This window comes from Arachis duranensis, chromosome 7, assembly GCF_000817695.3.
Source record: "Arachis duranensis cultivar V14167 chromosome 7, aradu.V14167.gnm2.J7QH, whole genome shotgun sequence".
NCBI classification, from domain to species: Eukaryota; Viridiplantae; Streptophyta; class Magnoliopsida; order Fabales; family Fabaceae; genus Arachis; species Arachis duranensis.
In genome coordinates this window covers 17,867,495-17,886,211 of record NC_029778.3, presented here as the reverse complement: position 1 = coordinate 17,886,211, position 18,717 = coordinate 17,867,495, and the positions used below count along the sequence as shown (strand labels likewise).

General features: G+C 32.5%; 1 protein-coding gene across 1 annotated transcript; it reads left to right on the top strand.

The window, feature by feature from the left end:
* Positions 1–294: 294 nt before the first annotated feature.
* LOC107458115 (transcription repressor OFP1-like) lies at positions 295–1,768 on the top strand. The gene has a single exon (XM_016076331.3). It carries the CDS (start codon positions 528–530, stop codon positions 1,683–1,685), a length of 1,158 nt encoding a protein of 385 aa, XP_015931817.1. The 5' UTR covers positions 295–527; the 3' UTR covers positions 1,686–1,768.
* The last annotated feature ends 16,949 nt before the right edge of the window (positions 1,769–18,717 follow it).

Sequence of the window (18,717 nt, the reverse complement as noted above, 5' to 3'; positions counted from 1 at the left end):
TTTTTGACAATGATGAATAGTGTGTGCTAAGGAAAGTTTCTAGCAAAACTATACAACACTTTGTTTTTAAAATTTTAGATAAATTTAACATCGATCATCCGATTAAAATTAAAACGTGCTGTTAACTTATTTTAGTGCTTACAAAATTATTTTTAAAATACTCACTAAAATATTCTTATATTAGCATCAATACATGGAATACCAATTCTTATAGTATTATTAAAATATGAAATATAAATTGTTGTAAAATTGGAGACTTATCAGCTATGTGAATCATATTATATAAAGAGTAAGAAGCTTTGTGTATATTTGCTGGTAGCAATGATGAGAGAAAGTAATTTGGTAGACAAACTTGGTCCCTTTAGTTTCATGCTGGAAAACTTTTTGTACAATTGGACCACAAATCTTTATTCTTTGTTTTTCTTCCACCTGTTATAAACCAAGCTTTTTGGTTATAAACATCTTCATATTTGAATTTGGCACAAATCTAAGCCATCATAAATACACAACACTGAAGAGTGCCTCTAATGGGTAATAACAAGTTCAGATTCTCAGATATGATTCCAAATGCTTGGTTCTATAAGCTCAAAGATATGAGCAAATCAAGGAAGAGGAATGGATCTCATCATGTTTTGAAGAACAACACCAGTAGCAAGGTTACTTCACCAACAACATCACAAAGGTCACATCCAAGGTGTTCGAATTATTTCCCCAATGAAGCTTTTATAAGAGCTGGTAAGTTATACAACATCCCAATTCACAATAATAAAGAGTTTTTTGGTGGAACCATTCCATGTCCATTGATTGATTCTTCACCAAGAATGTCATCATCAAAGAGAAGGTCCAGGAGGAAAACCATTTACAAGCCTTCTCCAACTGTTGTTTCTTCTTCAACTTTCATGGCCAATTCTAATTTTGATTCGGCACACAACAGTATTCAGTCACCAAATTATGATGCTTCTTCCGTTGAAAGCTCTTCTGAATCTGATGATGATTTCCATGAATATGTCTACTCTGAGTCTGAATGTGATAGCTTTTCAGTTCCGGATTTGCTTAATGGTATAGACTCCAATTGCAGCTGCAGGGTTAGTTCTTCAACAAATGACATCATAATTGACATGAACAGTGAACATTTCAAGGGGAATATGAGCAAGAAAGATGGGGTTGAGATGATTTCGCAATCAGGCCTTGCTCCTATATTGACAAACTCAGAGAGGTTTGATGACAAGGTCATTGAGTCCGAAGCTGCCGAGTATAGGAGAAGTTCAACTGAATTGGATGATGAGTCTCTCAATGTCAAATCCAGCATAGAGGAAAGCAATGGCAGAGAATTTAGGCGGCGAAAGAGTGGTCATGTATCTCGCCGGCTGCCTACCAACTCTCCGTCCGGAATAAAGCTAAGAGTCAATTCTCCAAAACTAGCTAGCAGAAAGATTCAAGCCTACGCAAGTTCAAGGAATGCAGGGTTTCCGGATGGATATGCTGTGGTTAAGTCCTCATTTGATCCGCAAAGTGACTTTAGGGAGTCAATGTTAGAGATGATTGTCGAGAACAATATCCGTGCGTCAAAGGATCTAGAGGACTTGCTTGCCTGCTACCTCTCCCTAAATTCAAGTGAATTCCATGATCTCATTGTTAAAGCATTTGAGCAGATATGGTTTGATTTGGCTCAACTTAGAATGTAAATTTCTCATATATTAATTATTATCCGATGTATGTTTATATAATCTTGTAACTACCATAATTCTCTCTAAAACTTATGTTCTGAACCATCAGCATTTTAACTTGGGATAATTCTCATACAAAGTATAGTCTCTCTTCTTCAGAATTTTTCTATAAATCTTGATGATAGAATCTAGTTTATAACTCGATCTTTTTCTGGATGACCTTATAACCATATAACAAATAATACTTGATGAATTCCCTGCCATTTAATTTGCTCTTTAACTTTGTCAAATGTCAACTATATGTCCTTCTTTGAAGATTAGCTATGTCTTCATTGGTTAGTAGAGACATTGTCATCCAAAAATAGCTGATGCTATCCATGTTCAATGTTAAAGTTTAATAATAGATTCTTAGTTGCAATGGGGAAGACCAAATTCTATATAATATTGACAGAGAAAAAGAAAGAAAAAAAGGTCTTCTCAATAATCTTCTTGTTAGAACTCACTACTCTAATTGCCCCATAGTTCTGCATTATAGATAATAGAAGTTACTGTGAAAAAATAAAAATGAAGAAACATTATAGTTTGGATTGATTTGATAACTCTAGTAAATCTTGGATTCATTCAAGTTGACGTCAAATTAATTTTGTCACTATCTTTGATTAAGATTTATTATCTTTGAACTATAAACTGGAGTCTTGTTCCACAAAATAAAAAATCCTGGTAACGTTAAATTACTCTCCTACTTTTATACTTTCCCATCTTAAGTTATATTATTCTTTAAATATACCTAAAATACAAAAGTAAAGAAAAGATACCCTATGTAAAATGGAGAAGTATCTTTTTCTTTGATTGGTATGAATGTTAACAGAACCAAAAATCAAGTTGATTTGTGATCCCACAACAATGAATGAGAAGCGCGAAGTTGCATCAATTAAAGAAACAAAGTCAAAATGGTTTTGCAAATTTACAAACTGATTTTGACCCTTTTAAGGAGCCTTGTCATTTCCAATCTACAATGTTATTGGAAGTTGTAACAACTTCAATTAGAAGGATCAATCACCACACAGTTCTTGGTCGATGATATGTCACATGATGAATCAGAACACTACATAGTACCACTATACTATAACCATAAAGTATGCATTTCCTAGGAAGAAAAACATTAACATTAATAACCACATTGACAATTTTGATCACTGTGACACAGTGATGAAGTCACTATACAACAACATTTCAATGATGTTACTAAACCAAAATTGTAGCTCCCTTTAGTGCTCTAGCTTCATAGTTCATACTGTTAAGAATAGTAATCTTGAGTGACATGAAATTATAAATAATAACAATTATTGGGATTGGTGGTGGCCTCAACAGTTTCCTAGTCAACATCTAATAAATGGTATTCCCCCTAAAGACTAGGTTTTTTCGCAAATGTTGGCTAGTACATATGGGTAGCTCCATGGCCTGTAGCATATTATATTACAAAAAATACTAAGTGTATAAAAATAAAAATAAAAATTTATTCGTGCGTCACTTTTCTTTCCCTTAACAATAGTAGCTTCTTCTTCTTCGTACGTTCTTTCTTCCTTCTTCAAAGTCATTGTCATCGTCACTACCGCCACTGTAGTAGTCATTGTCATCATCACTTCTTTTTTCCTTCTTCCTTCTTCTTCTTTTTTCTTTTTCTTCTTCTTAATGTTGTTATTGTTTAAATTTTTCTTTTTCTTTTCCTTTCAAATTCCTTTTTTATTGTCATTATCATTGTTTTTTTATCTTCTTTTTCTCTTATAAATATTTAGAAAATTAGAGCACAGAAATTTTGATGCACAACAATATATAGCACAAAAATTTTTAAGGACCACATGTCAAAATCATTGACACCCAACCAATAAAATGTGCACAATATATAATTTTTTGTGAACAACACAAAAATCTTGATGCATAGTATAAAAATTTTTTATGTGCAAAATAAAAATTTTTAGAGGACTACATACCCAAGACATTGACTCACCCAACTAATAATACATTCCCAACAAAATTTGTGCTTTGTGCAAAGATTTGTGCGTTAAGTGCAAAAATATAGATGCTATATGAGTAAAAATTTGTGTGCTATATCAATATGTTTGTGTTATGTACAAAATCTTATATGTTATACTTTGAAAATTTTTGTACTATATCAATAAGTTTTTGTGTTCAATAAAAATTTATGTGTTGTACACAAATTTTTTATTGGACTTTATACCAACTTAATTGAATTTAGTTACAAAAAGACTTATAACGTAGTATCGCTCTTAATATTAATTATATTTCTATTATCTTAGGGACATTGAATAGCTCTAGTTTAGTCTTTACAATTCTTTCTCCAGTCTCCCTCCCCCTCCCCCTCCCTCCTCCCTTTTTTTTCTAGCTCTAGCTTTTGAATTAGTAGCATGTTTGTATCATAAAAACAAACAAAGATGCACGTGTAAAAAATCATAAACGTTGTGATAAGGATGAATGTCTATCATTTAGTAATTTGTAATTTTTTTTTATATGGGCGGCTCAACTTTTCTATAATAAAAGGTTCAAATTTTTAAGGTGAAATAAATTTAATGAAATTTAAAAAAAGTGAGTTTTGGACGTCTATAAATTGAAGCATTGAGCAAAGGATACACAGTAATAACATAAAACACTCCTCTCTCTTTTTCTCTCTCTATCTCTCTCTTTACATATACGCTGCTACATATATTAGTAACTATATATATGAATCATCTCTATTATATTGAAATAATAATATTGGTGGATATTAATACTAAAGTCTTCTATTTATACTTTTTATTTTATATTTATTTTTTTATTTATTTTACAACGCGTTATCAGCACAAGGTTCTGATAAATAATTAGAAAGACTCAGATAATAAATTTTTATTATGTCAAAACTCTCTCATCTTGAATTTAATGTTCTTGATATATCTGAAAACAACTACTTATCATGAATATTAGATGCTAAAATTCATCTTGATTTATTAGATCTTGGAGATACCATTAAGGTTGAAAATAAAGCATCCAAAAGGATAAAGCCAAAGCCATTATCTTCCTTCGTCGTCATCTTGACGAAGGATTGAAAAATAAATATCTCACACTAAAAGATCATGAAAATCTGTGGAAGAACCTTGAAAAAAGGTATAATCATTCAAAGATAGTGATACTTTCTCAACTACAATATGAGTGGACACACTTGTGTCTGTAGGATTTTAAATCCATAAATAAATACAATTTAGCAATGTTTCGAATTACCCCACGAATGAAATTATATAGAAAAAAATAATTGATAATGACATGTTAGAGCAAATTTTTTCGACCTTCCATGCCTCGAATGTGCTCCTGCAACACTAGTATCGAGAAAAAAAAATTAAAAAATATTTTGAACTAATTTCTTATCTTCATGTTGCTGACCAAAACAATGAATTGCTTTTAAAAAATCATGAAGTGCACTCAACTGGGGCCACCACATTTCTTGAAATAAATACGGCAAATCATAACCCTAGAAGAGGTAAATGACAAGACTTTAGTAAGAAGAAAAATTATGGAAGGAAGAAAATTTATGTTTACAAAAAATGATCTTACCAAAAGTGGGATAAAGAAAGAAAAAATGGGTAAAATAAATCAACAAAGGATAATTATTTTCGTTGTGGTGGAAATGGTCAATGGTCACGTACCTGTTGTACCCCAAGACACTTAGTTGATCTTTATCAAGCATCCTTTAAAAAATATGACAAAGAAAAGGAGACAAATTTTGTTTCAAATGATGTTGCTGAAAATTACACCACACATTATGAAGTATTTGATTTCTTTAAGGATTCTGAAAGAAATATTGGTCATTGATGATGAAAAAGTTTAATATTTGAGTTCGTTAAATACTTATGTAAATAAATAATGTAAGAAACTTTTTGTTAACATTTATTTTTCATGCATTTAAATTTTAAATATGATATATATAAATAATATTTAATAAAATATTAATGTTTATGTTTAAAAATTTCAAAATTACTAAATGTGTCCAATTCTAAAAGATAGTGTAAGTTCGCATACCATTCTCAAAAGTAATATATATTTTACTCATCTTATACCAAAAGAAGAATGTGTTAATACTATTATTGGCTCAGACAATGTTATAGGAGACTCTGAAAAAGCTATAATTTTGTTTTCTGGAGAAACAAAATTCATAATAAATAATGCACTATTATCTACTAAGCCTCTAAAGAACTTGTTGAGTTTTAAAGATATTTGTTGAAATGGATATCGTATTGAAACCATGAATGAGAAAAATTATGAGTACTTATGTATCACAACTCATAATTCAAATGAAAAGGTTATATTAGAAAAGTTACCTCTCACTTTCATCTGAGTTATATTATACTAAAATCAGTGCAATTGAATCACATGCCATTGTAAACCAGAAGTCTACTAATCCAAATGAATTCATAATTTGGCATGATCGATTGGGTCATCCTGGAACAACCATAATGCAGAGAATTACTAAAAATTTTTATGGATATTTACTAAAGAACTAAAAGATTCTTAAATTTAGTGAATTTTGTCGTGCTGCATGTTCTCAGAGAAAGCTAATTTTAAGGCCATTACCAGTAAAGATCGGATTTGAGTTTCTTGAATTTCTAGAAAGGATTCAAGGTGATATATGTGGACCTATTCATCCACCATGTGGATCTTTTAGATATTTTATGGTCCTATTAGACGCATCTTTGAGATGGTTATTGTATGACCGATGGTATAAGTGTTAAACATCCAGTTGCTCATGTTCATATACAAAATAGACTAGTAGAGTCACTTATTAAATGACTCCAATTGATTGCTAGACCCTTACTTACGAGAACAAATCTCTCAACCTCTACTTTAGGGGCATGCCATTTTATATTCTGCAACACTTATTCGCTTAAGGTCAACAAGTTACCACGAATTCTCTCCTCTGCAATCAGCTTTTGACTACCAGCCAAATATTTCTCATTTGAGAATATTCGGATGTGTGATATATGTTCCAATTGTCCCGCCTTATCGCACCAAAATGGGATCCCAAAAAAATTAGGAATAAATGTTGGATATGATTCTTCCTTTATAGTGAGATATCTTAAGATACAAACTGAAGATGTAATTAAAGTCCGATTTGCAAATTGTCATTTTGATGAATAAAAAATTTCAACATTAAGGGGAGAGAATAAGCTTCTTCAAAAGGAACTTAATTGGAATGCATCATCATTGATGCATTTAGATCCTCAATCAGGACAATGTGAACTAGAAGTTCAAAAGATTATACATTTGCAAAGAATAGCAAATAAATTGCCTAATGCATTTTCTCATAAGAAAAAGATAACTAAATCCCATATACTAGTTGAAAATACCTCAATTCGAATTGATGTCTCATCCAGACAAATGACCACCGAAATAAATTCATGTCAGAAGCGTGGTAGGCTTGTCGATTTCAAAGACAAAAATTCTCTAAAAAGAAAAGATGTAAGCACTATTCTTGTTGAGAAAGATAAAGACATAGTAAAGACACGTGAAGTTGTCCAAAATTCTGATATAGTTTTAATGCCAGAAGACATTCAGGTGCCTGAAAATTGTTAAAATGATGAGATCTCGATAAATTATGTCTTTATAGGAGAAAAATAGAACTGAAATAAAATAATTATCAATGAAATATTTGCATATAATATGACATTATACATCATGTATGAAAGTAAAGATTTTGAGCCAAGAACAGTCGAATAATGTCGACAAAGGAATGATTGGTCAAGATAGGAAGAAGCTATGAAAGCTGAGTTAGACTCACTTGTAAAACATGAAGTCTTTGAACCTGTAGTCCATACACCAGAAGATATAAAACTTGTTGGATATAGATAAGTATTTGTGAGAAAATAAAATGAGAAAAATGAAGTTGTACGCTACAAAGCTCGACTTGTGGTACAAGAATTTTCACAAAGGTCCGGTATAGATTATGAAGAAACATATTCCCCTGTAGTAGATGCAATAACTTTTCTTTTTTTGGTCAGTTTTTCCACATACCATAAACTATATATATATATATGCATCTAATTGATGTAGTGATAACTTATTTATATGAATCATTAGATCGTAATATCTATATGAAAATTCCTAAAGGACTAAAGATATTTAAACCATCTAATGGATATTCGCAGGGGTTATACTCAGTCGAATTGCAAAGATCTTTATATGGTCTGAAGCAATCTGGATAAATGTTGTATAATCGTCTTACTGAGTATCTAGCAAAAAATGGATTCAAGAATGATGATATTTGCCCATGTATTTTCATAAAAGAAATCTGCATTTGGATTCATTATAATTGCTATGTACGTTGATGATTTAAATATTATTGGAACTCCTGAAGAGATTCTAAAAATTATAAAAGCTCTAAAAGAAGAGTTTAAGATAAAAGATCTTAGAATAAAGACTAAATTTTATCTCGGCCTGCAGATCAAGCATACAAAAATGAGATTTTTATTCATCAAACAACATATACAAAAAATATCTTGAAGAGATTTTATATGGATAACTCAAATCCATTAAGTACCCCTATAATTGTAAGGTCTTTGGATGTGAAAAATGACCAATTCTGTCTTAAAGAAGAAAATGAAGATATCTTTGGTCCTAAAATACCATAACTCAGTACTATTGGAGTACTTAGTTTAAGATGAGATACGGCAAGATCAGGGTGGAATGTCATGAGAGAGGGAAATATTGTGAGGATTCCGGTGAAGCCGAAAGTAGAGATAAGAGGGAGAGAAGGGATTGGGTTGCACCTGGAGTCAATAAAGGAAGGAGAGGTGTTTGGACGCCTCTCAGGGTAGAAAGTGCGCATCGCACCATGCGTTGCGGTAAGCTCAACGCTGCGATGGAAGGACTCTTGAGTTGAGGGAGAACAACTGTGATCAAGAAGAGGAGGGAGCATGGAAAATCCAACGAAGGAGGAGAAAGCACCCTAATACAACAGTAGTCGATGCCGCTAGTACAAGAAATGAAGGCCCTAATCCACGTAGGGAGGCTCGGAAACAAGGCCACCACACAATCTTTGTCGACAATCACCCGGATGAAATCACAAGGAGCATGTTATTCAAGGGATTTGGTTGGTTCGGCGAGGTTGTTGATGTCTAAATCTCAAGAAAAGCAAAAAAATGCAACATGTTCATTTGCTTTCATTAGATATGACTCTTAGGTAGGGTCTGAGAGAGCGATTCAAAAAATGCATGGAGCACTAATAAATTATAGAAGAATCAGAGTGTCTAAATCCAAATTTAGCAGACAAGCAAAGGTAGCTCAAAATGGACAAGAAAACATCAATGGTTCGCTGGCCTATCAGGCTAAGAGGCCTAACCATGATACTAAAAGATAGATTCGAAGAGATATATCTAACCAGCATTCCATGTATCAAGAAGGGAGAAGGGAAATAATATTGGAGCTTAATGAGATGACTCGGGACGTAGAACATAATAAGAAAAATGACAAAAATCTGGTTGAAGTTGATGCTAGTGAAACTCAAACTGAATTATAGTCAAGAAATATCATCAGAACATCCTTTGACCCTATTAACTTTAAAAAACTTATACAATCTATCAGGAAGACTTGGGATGGGAGGGAACAATAGAGTGCAGAGATATGAGTCCCTATAAATGCCTGATAATGTTGGAATCAGTGGTAGCTAGGGACTAAGATCTAAACCATGATAAATTAGCATCACTGTTTGCAGATTTTATCCCTCACTAGAGGTATTCTTGGAGTCACTCAAGACGCGTTTGGGTCGAAGTTATGAAAATTCTATCTTACCTATGGTCAAAAGAAACATTCAAGAAGATTGGGAGGACCTAGGATCGTTTTGTATGCAAGATGACCTGACTGAATCAAAATGTTCACTGAGTTCGGCTAGGTTTCTGATTGATAGTTATCAATGTGAGTTTATCAATGAGTGGCTAACTTTGAAGGTAGGTGATCTATTGTTTGAGGCACATGCTAGGGAGTTCGATAGATAAATTTATAGTTTATAAGTCCACCCTGAAAGTGATGGTTGTTGTGTGGATAAGGAGGAAGTAAAGAATCGAATCAGCCTATCTCCAACGGAGTGCAATAACGCCAATGGCGGTTTGAGTTCAGCCATGAGAATTGAAGCTTATAATGAAACAGAAGTGTAAGAGAAAAGTCTTGAGATTGAAGAAAGTAGCATTGAATTGGTCAAAGATCCTATAATTAATGAATTAATGGCTAGAGACTTGGAAAATGGAGATGGGTGTAAGATAGTTACTGCTGGAGGCAGCTATGATTTCACTAATGAATTGCTAAATAATTTGAATTTTAAAAAAAAGTGGCTTAGTTAATGTCAACGTGATAGGAAGGGAGGTAAACCCAGTTGGGCTCAAGAATGCTGAGGCCCATGACAGAGAGAGCTCGTATAGTAGTCCATATGAAGAATTAGTTGGACAACAATTTATTTTGAGGAATAAATAACGGGACCCTACAAACTCAAACTCATTTTCAACCTGCCAATTCCCTCCAGGTTTGGGCCTTGCATGGATAGGCTCCATGTCCATGGTCCCCCAATCTGTACCAATTGAAGATAGAAAAAAGAGGCAGAGTAAAATCAAAGCTACGGAAAGTGACATCTCTGAAAGCACATATGGGAAAGAATGTAGCAAATACGAATCCCTCTTTGAATTGAAAAGGGAAGCGGTGCAGATTTTGCAAGTATGTGGAGAGAGCAAGTCAATCTTCAAAGAAGAGAAAAAGGAAGGGTGTTAGCCAAATTTGTAAACATAATAGAGCTAATTGAGGTGGGGAGGAAAAAAGAGAGCAAGAAGACAAGAAAAAGGAAACTAGTTTCTTTGAAATCCATTAGCGAGCTAAAAAGAAGTCTAAGATCAAGTGCAAAAATTTCTCATAAATAAAAATTATTTTTTGGAATGTTAGGAGGATGGGAAAAAGGTAAAATATAGATGATTAAAAAATTGTGTAAAAAGAACAATCTAGACTTTATTGGTTTGATGGAGACAAAAAAGAGACTTTTTTGTAGAAATTTAATTTCTAGCATTTGGGAGAATAATAATATAGGATGGAATTTTGTGGGTTCTGTGTATACTGTTGGTGGAGTGCTATGCATATGGAATAATGACTTCATTGAAGTGGACAGAATTCTTAAAGGTGATAGGTGGATACTAGTAAAAGGGTTTATTAAGCCAATAAAAATGGTGGGAGCTATTTATGCTGTGTATGGTCTGCATAGCTTAGAAAAAAGGTATTTCTTGGAGCAATTAAGTGGAGTCAGAAGAAGATGTGATGTTTCGATGATCATGAGTGGAGATTTCAACGAAATTTTGAGAATAGGAGATAGAAAAGATTGCAAATATCTCTTTACATAATGCTTTGGACTTTAGAGAATGGACGGAGAATATGTCACTCTTAGAACTGAACTTAACCAAAAAAAAAAATTTACTTGGTTTGAGGGAAGATCATGCAGCAGAATTGACAAGGTTTTCATTGATATAGAATGGTAGAAAGGCTTTAATAAACTTAAATTAAGTGGATTACCAAGAGCTCTCTCTGATCATTGCATTTACTAGTTAGTTCAGAAGCAACCAACTGGGGCCTAAAGCCGTTTAGATCAATGGATACATGGCTATCGCATGGTGGGTTTCTAAGTACTCTTTGAGTGGAAGCAATGTGGTGGAAAAATTATGGACTCCAAAGAAATCTCTCAGGGATTGGAATAGAGAAAAGTTCGGAAACATTGACAACAACATAGAAAAACTAAAACATGAACTTCAAGGGATTGATGAGAAGATTGAGGAGGGCAGCGTGGATGAGTGTGTCATTGCAAAAGGCAAAGTTGTCAAAGCTATGTTAGAAATCTGGTTCGATAGGAAGGATAAACACTAGAAGCAATTGTCTAGAAGCAAATTTGCAATAAAGATAGATAGAAATACACGATATTTTCATGCTATAGCAAAGACTAGAAATAGGGAAAAAGCCATTGAGGAGATTCATATTAGAGAAAAAATGTTATCCAAGGCAAAAGTGATAAAGGAGCAAATTAGGAGTTTCTTCAAAACTTTATATACAGAAGAGAACTTCTTTGATATTGGTTTTGATGAAAATATGGTAAGTACAATAAAAAAGGAGGAAGCGGCCGCAATAGAATGGTTACCATCTAAAGATGAGATTAAGAATGCAGTGTAGGACTGTGAATCTAGCCGAGTTGTTGGCTTTGACGGATTGAATTCAAGAGCATTCAGAGGATGTGTGTGGAATATTATTAGTGAAGGCTTTTGCACCACAGTTCAAAATTTCTTCGTAAATTTTGAAATGTCAAACCAATCTAACCTAAATTGGGTGGCACTGGCACAGAAAAAAGGTGGTACTGATGACCTAAGAGACTATAGACTAATTACTATGGTCAGGTACCTATACAAGATGATCTCGAATATCTTATCCAGGAGACTGAGCTCTCTTAAGCCAGGACTGGTCGATGAAGTTTAAACGGCCTTTGTAGGGGCCGCAAAATACTGGACGAAGCCTTGATTGCTTGCGAGATTGTGCATTGGTTAGAAAAGAAGAAAGAAAAGGCATGGCTAGTAAAATTGGATTTCCAAAAAGCTTACGACAGAGTAAGGTGCGATTTCGTTGATAAGATTTTGCATGGTATGGAGTTTGGTAAAACATGAAGGAGATGTATCTAGCTATGCCTTACAACAGCTTCAATGTCTTTTCTTATTAACAGTTCACCAACAAGACCTTTCAAGATGCAATGCGATCTGTGACAAGGTGACCCTCTTGCTCCATTTCTGTTTGTGCTAGTTAGTGAGGTGCTAAACCGTCTATTAGAGAGACTGGAAGAAAAAGGGAAGGTGAAGCCCTTATCGATTGGAAAGAAAATATTGAAATGTCACATTTGCAATTTGCAAATGATACGATACTATTTTTTCCTATGATGCTGAATCTATTAAAAATTATAAGAGAATATTGTTGGGTTTTGAAGAGATGTCTCGGTTAAAGATAATGAGAAATCAGCGATTGTTGGTCTTAATTACAGTGCTAAAATAGTAAAATCACAGAGAAAGCATGTAGAATTCTGTGGTGTGGAGAGGCAAAGCTACCAATTCATTACTTGGGAATACCGCTTAGAGCAAACCCAAGGAGTTGTGAAACTTGGCAGCTGGGCATGATTGAAGAAAGGAAAATACCTCACTAAGACAGGTAAACTTATCCTTATTAAATCTATCTTGAATAATCTCTCAATATACTACTTAGTTTATTCAAAATCCCAAAAAAGGTGGCAACAAAATTGTCTCCTTACAAATGAGATATTTTTGGGATAAACCTGATGGCAAAAGAGGGCTACCTGCTTTGAAGTATGAGCTCATCCAAATGCCAAAGAAAGAAGGAGGACTAGATGTCGGTAACATAATTTTAAAGAATGTCGCATTGCTGTTCAAATAGTGGTGGTGTTTCGATAAGGGGGATTGTGCCCTATGAAAAAGAATTGCTTGCTCATATAATAATATCTCAGGAGAGCAGCCACTAATGGATCAAAACTGATTTTTCAACGGGTGTGTTTGGTCACTTATTGCCATCATTGACAGAGGCCAAGAGGCAATGTTGTCCCAATTTCAGCAAGGGATTGGAAGAAAATCATAATAGGTAGTGGAACGAGAACACAATTCTGTCATAGCACATGGGTTAAAGAAGGTAAACTAAAGGATATGTTTTCGAGGCTTTATGTTTTATCCACACAAAAAGACTGCACTATTAATGAATGTGGAATGTGAGACGAGTTTGAATAAAGGTGGAGCCTGAATTGGAGGCGTGATCTAAGTGTGTGGGAAGAGAAGATCCTAGAGTTGATGTTGTCCATCTTGAGGAGTGTTGGAATCTGTACCAACAGGGAGGACGAAATAAGGTGGAGATATGAAGGGTCTGGATAGTTTACAGTGATATCCCTCATAGGAATAACACAAAGAAGCATTGTGGGAGCCAAAGAGTAACACATGCCCAATATTATAAATCAGCTGTGGAAGAACTTACTTCCACCGCGTGTAAAAATGCTGGTTTGGTTTGTTTTACAGGAAAAACTGAATATAAGAGAAAAATTTAGCAAGTGTGGCATACTCTCGAAGGAGATGGAGAATTGTGTATTCTGTGGAACTGTCCCAAAAATTATTTATCACTTGTTCTTCTCTTATCCTGTAGCATGGAGCTTATAGAGAGTAGCACTACAAGAAAGAAAGCTCTCATGGTCATGGCCTGAAAATGCAGTCCAATGCTTCTAATCTTGGATGAGTGTATGGTGTCTGAAGTTTTATAAAAAGATATGGTGCACTTCATTTTATGCCATTGTATGGTGTCTCTGGAACTCTAGGAACAACAAAATATTTAACAATAAGGACGCTCATTTATCTATGATGGAACAAGAGGTGTTAAGGCTTATAGGAGTATAGTAAAGATACAAGCAAGAGTAAAAAGATTCATAGCAGTGGATAATAATCATAGTTAAAGAGTTATTAACTATTTCAGGTTGGAAAGATATTCTAGCTTAGGATCTTTATGTTTTGTGAATTTTAGTTGCTAAATTAATCTTGCATCTAAGGTGTTGTTGTGCTCTTAAGGGCTCACCTCATATTCTCTTGTGAGTGTAATGATCGAAAAAAAAATTATTTGCTATGAATTTACTAGCAAGGTATAGTTCCTCTCCAACCAAAAGACATTGGAATTGAATCAAATAAATCTTTCGATATCTTCATGGAACAATTAATATGGGACTATTTTTTCCATATGAATCCAAGTCACAATTAGTTGGCTATGCAGATGTAGGATACTTATCTGATCCACACAAAGAAAGATCTCAAACATGATACCTATTCACATATGATGATATATAGCTATATCATGGAGGTCCATGAAACGGACGATAGCAGCAACATCCTCTAATCATGCTGAAATACTAGCGATACCTGAAGCAAGTCGCGAGTGTTTTTGGCTCAGGAGTTTAATCCAATATATTATATCATCATATAGACTAACTGATAAAAAATAGCTCTAAAACTGTTCTGTTTGAAGATAATACAGCTTGCATTGCTCAAGTTAAGGGTGGATACTGATGCGTGAGCATCTTTTCTATCTTTTCCTAGTGAATTTGCATCTAATTTGTTGAGTTTAATCAAGAATTAATTATATTTTAGCCACTATGGATGCTATTTTGAGTTTTGTGCAATACTGTTTATTTTAGGTAGCATTCGGCTAGATTTGATGGAGTTTCTGCAGCACAAGAATCAAAGAAGATGGCTACGAGGAGCGACGCGCACGCGTGCCTGACGCGTGTGCGTGATTTGGAGGTATCCATGGCGACGCGTGCGCGTGACTGACGCGTACGCATGATTTGAAGATTATTTGCTCAGCGACGCGTCTGCGTGACTTGCGAAAAAGACCATCAACGCGTACGCGTCAGCATGCACCACATGCAGAAAATGCAGAAAAACGCTGGGGTGATTTTTGGGCTATTTTGACCCAGTTTCCAGTCCAAAAACACAGATTAAAAGCTGCAGAATGGACAAAACAAGTGGTCCCCACCCATCAGCTGAATACTTGTTAATTAATTCGAATTTAAATACAAATCTTATTTTTAGGAAAAGATATTATTTTTAATTTTATATAATTAGATTTTAAATTTATTAGGATTAGTTATAAATAGGAATTTAGATGCCATCAGATGGAAATTCTGTATATTTTACCAGAATCCTAGTTTTCTTCTCTGAACCATGAGTAACTAATCCTTCATTGTCAAGGTTAGGAGTTCTGTCTATTTGTATGGATTGATTCGTTTGCTCTTTCTAATTTAATTCATGTTTTGATTTATATTTCAATAATTGTTTTCGTTCTTTATTTTATGAATTTGGGTGGAACGGAAGTATGACCCATGTTCTAATTGAGTTCTTGTAAAACTTGGAAAAGCTCTTTACTTGAACAACAGTTTGAAAACATATTATCCTAAATTTCTAATTATTTGTATTTAACGGGATACGTGACATATAATCCCCTTATTTTAGGATAATTATGATTCTTGTGGCATATAAACTGGAATTTGATCATCACCCTCTAATTGGAATTAATTGACCAAGGAATCGGCAGTTAATGAATTTTAGAGGAGACTAGGAAGGTCTAAGGAATTAGGGTCTAGTCACATATAGTTTGCCATAAATTAAATCTTGCATGATTAAAATCGTTAGTAAGAAAAATCAATCCGAAAAATAGATAACTCTGAAACCTTAACTGTTTTCTCCATATTTTATTCCCAACTCATCGCTGCTTGCTTTCTGAAATTCTTAATTTACTGTTTAATGCTCTTTGGATACCAAAGCACTCTTTTCTGTTTGTCTAACTAAGCCAATCACTTAACCATTGTTGCTTAGTCCATTGTTGCTTGGTACGATCCGGTGCACTTGCCGGTTAGTTTGTGGGTTGAAAAATATCACACTAGATACATCAAAGGTGATAGAACAAAGCATATTTCTCCTAAATTCTTCTTCACTCATGACCTTCAAAATCAAGGAACAATTTATATCCAATAGATCCGCTCAAGCGATAATCTCACAGATTTATTTACAAAGTCACTTCCAAAACCCTCCTTTAAAAGATTGGTATATCAGATTGGGATGCACTGATTTTGAGATATTAAATAATGTCGACAAGAGGGAGAGACTGTACTCTTTTTTTTTTGTCAGGTTTTTCTCCCTATTGAATTTTTCTTGATAAGGTTTTTAACGAGATAGTTCTCATCACAAAGAATATTGTACTCTTTTTCTTTCAATAATTGTTTTCCTATTAAATTTTTTTAGTAAGATTTTAATGAGACATAATTCTAAATGGATATCCAAAAAAAATGTTGTGATAAAGATAAATATCCATTATTTAATGATTTATAACTTTTTTTTATATGAGCGGCTCAATTTTTCTATAATAAAAGATTCAAGTTCTCAATATGAAGTAAATTTAACTATTTAACATTGTATAATAAAAAATTATTTCAATCCAAAACAATTTTAACAATTGTCGTGGATACTACATAAACGATTTACCAAGAAGAACATACATTGAGCAATTCATTCTAACTTCAAACGATTTATGCAAAATTTTCTCCTATGCTAAATCGTTCTTATTATTTAGCATGATTTATAGTGTCCACGCCCATTGTTAAATCATTTTGGGTTGAAATAATTTACCATTATACAGTACTAAGTAAATTGTTGGGGACCAGTAATTTGCATAAGACATATTATAACTAAAATCAATAGATAAATATATAAAATTAAAAACAACAATTTATTCATGTGTTTTACCTTTTCATTTTTATATGTTAAGTTTAACGACATTATTTATTTTGAAATAAAATGAGCATAATAATTAATGGGTATTTAAAACTTGATATGAATAGTTGACTTTTCACATGCAACTCATTCATCAGAAAACTGATGTATAATCATATCATGCAATTACTATAAAGCTGCAGAAATAGCCATATTATTGTAAGTGGGGTTAATTGCTGATGTCTATATAGTATATATATAAAAATAAAAATAAAAACAAAATCGGGGAGAAGATTGGCCATTGTTGGAATCATTATTATAGCATCATATTGACAATTCTGATTTCTGACAGTATTACCGGTTGATATTAAAAAAAAATGAAATTAGTACGAGATCGCATATAAATACATTCAGCGACCAATCTAAAAAATTTTATCCGCTCACACAAAATATATATAACATAATAATAATTTTTATAATAAAAATATTATTTATATATAAAAAATTAGTTATCAAATTATCTACTATAAATTTATATATAAATACATATATTATTTAACTTATTTTTAATGTGTATTTTGTATTTTAAAATTTATATTTTCAAATTTATTTTGTATAAGTAATTATTTAATATTTTATGTATACATAGTGTTCCTACCCTGACCCAACGGTATGGTATTCTCATTGTATGAAAAGTAAATTTTTAAATAATTATTTAGTGGTATATATATATAATTGAAAAAATTCTTTCAATTAATGCAGTTGTTACGAAAAAAATTAAAGCTAATTTTAAAAGAAGATAAATAATACTCTTTTGAATTATTTTTTAAGAAAGAACATACACCAATCTCATTTAAATTGAGAATTAATTATTCTAAATTTCTAATAGACAACTAATATAAAATTCTTAAATTAATTATTAAGTATAAAAAAAGTTGAGTAAAAATTTATTATAAGATCAAATTTCATATATTTTTTAATAACACAGCTCAACACAAAAAATGGAGCGACAAAAACAAATAAAATAAAAACAGAACAAAAAAATTCCATTATTATCACTTCCAACATTGTCATTAATAACAAAAAAAATTAATTTTATTCTATTTTTTGTATCTCTAAACAAAATTTTTAACAATTTCTTCAACAGTTAATTTTTTATTCTAATTTTTTTCATTCAAATATTTTAAATAATTACCAAAAAAAAAACACACTAATTATTTTTTATTTATTAAAATAAATATTATTATTATATACTACTAAAAAAAATTTTAAATTATAGTAAGCCACTTACCCCGACAATAATTTACATAGATCTGTCCCTCAATACATTAGTACTGGATATATTAGATATACTACTGAATGAATGTGGACCCTGAAGCTATTTTTGGTTATCTTGTAATTAATTGCATTTAATTATAAATGCTGGCAAATACCCATTAGGGTTATTATAAACATTATTGCCATCAAACTTGGTAACAAGAAGTCAAGAAGTATGTTAACACAAAGGTAAAAGGATCATCATAATTAAGGTCCGAAATCTATTATCCGTGTCGTAAAGATTCAATCGATGAAAGTTTATGTTAGTTGTTCAATTTGTGGGGTACAATCTAATTAATGATATTGCAAATTAAGTGTCATTTTCAATATTATACCATTTTCTATAATAACATACTACAGCATCCTCCAATCCATATAAT

What these genes read in the sequence shown, in the direction of transcription:
- LOC107458115 (XM_016076331.3), top strand. Translation starts at nt 528, where the DNA reads ATGGGTAATAACAAGTTCAGATTCTCAGATATGATTCCAAATGCTTGG.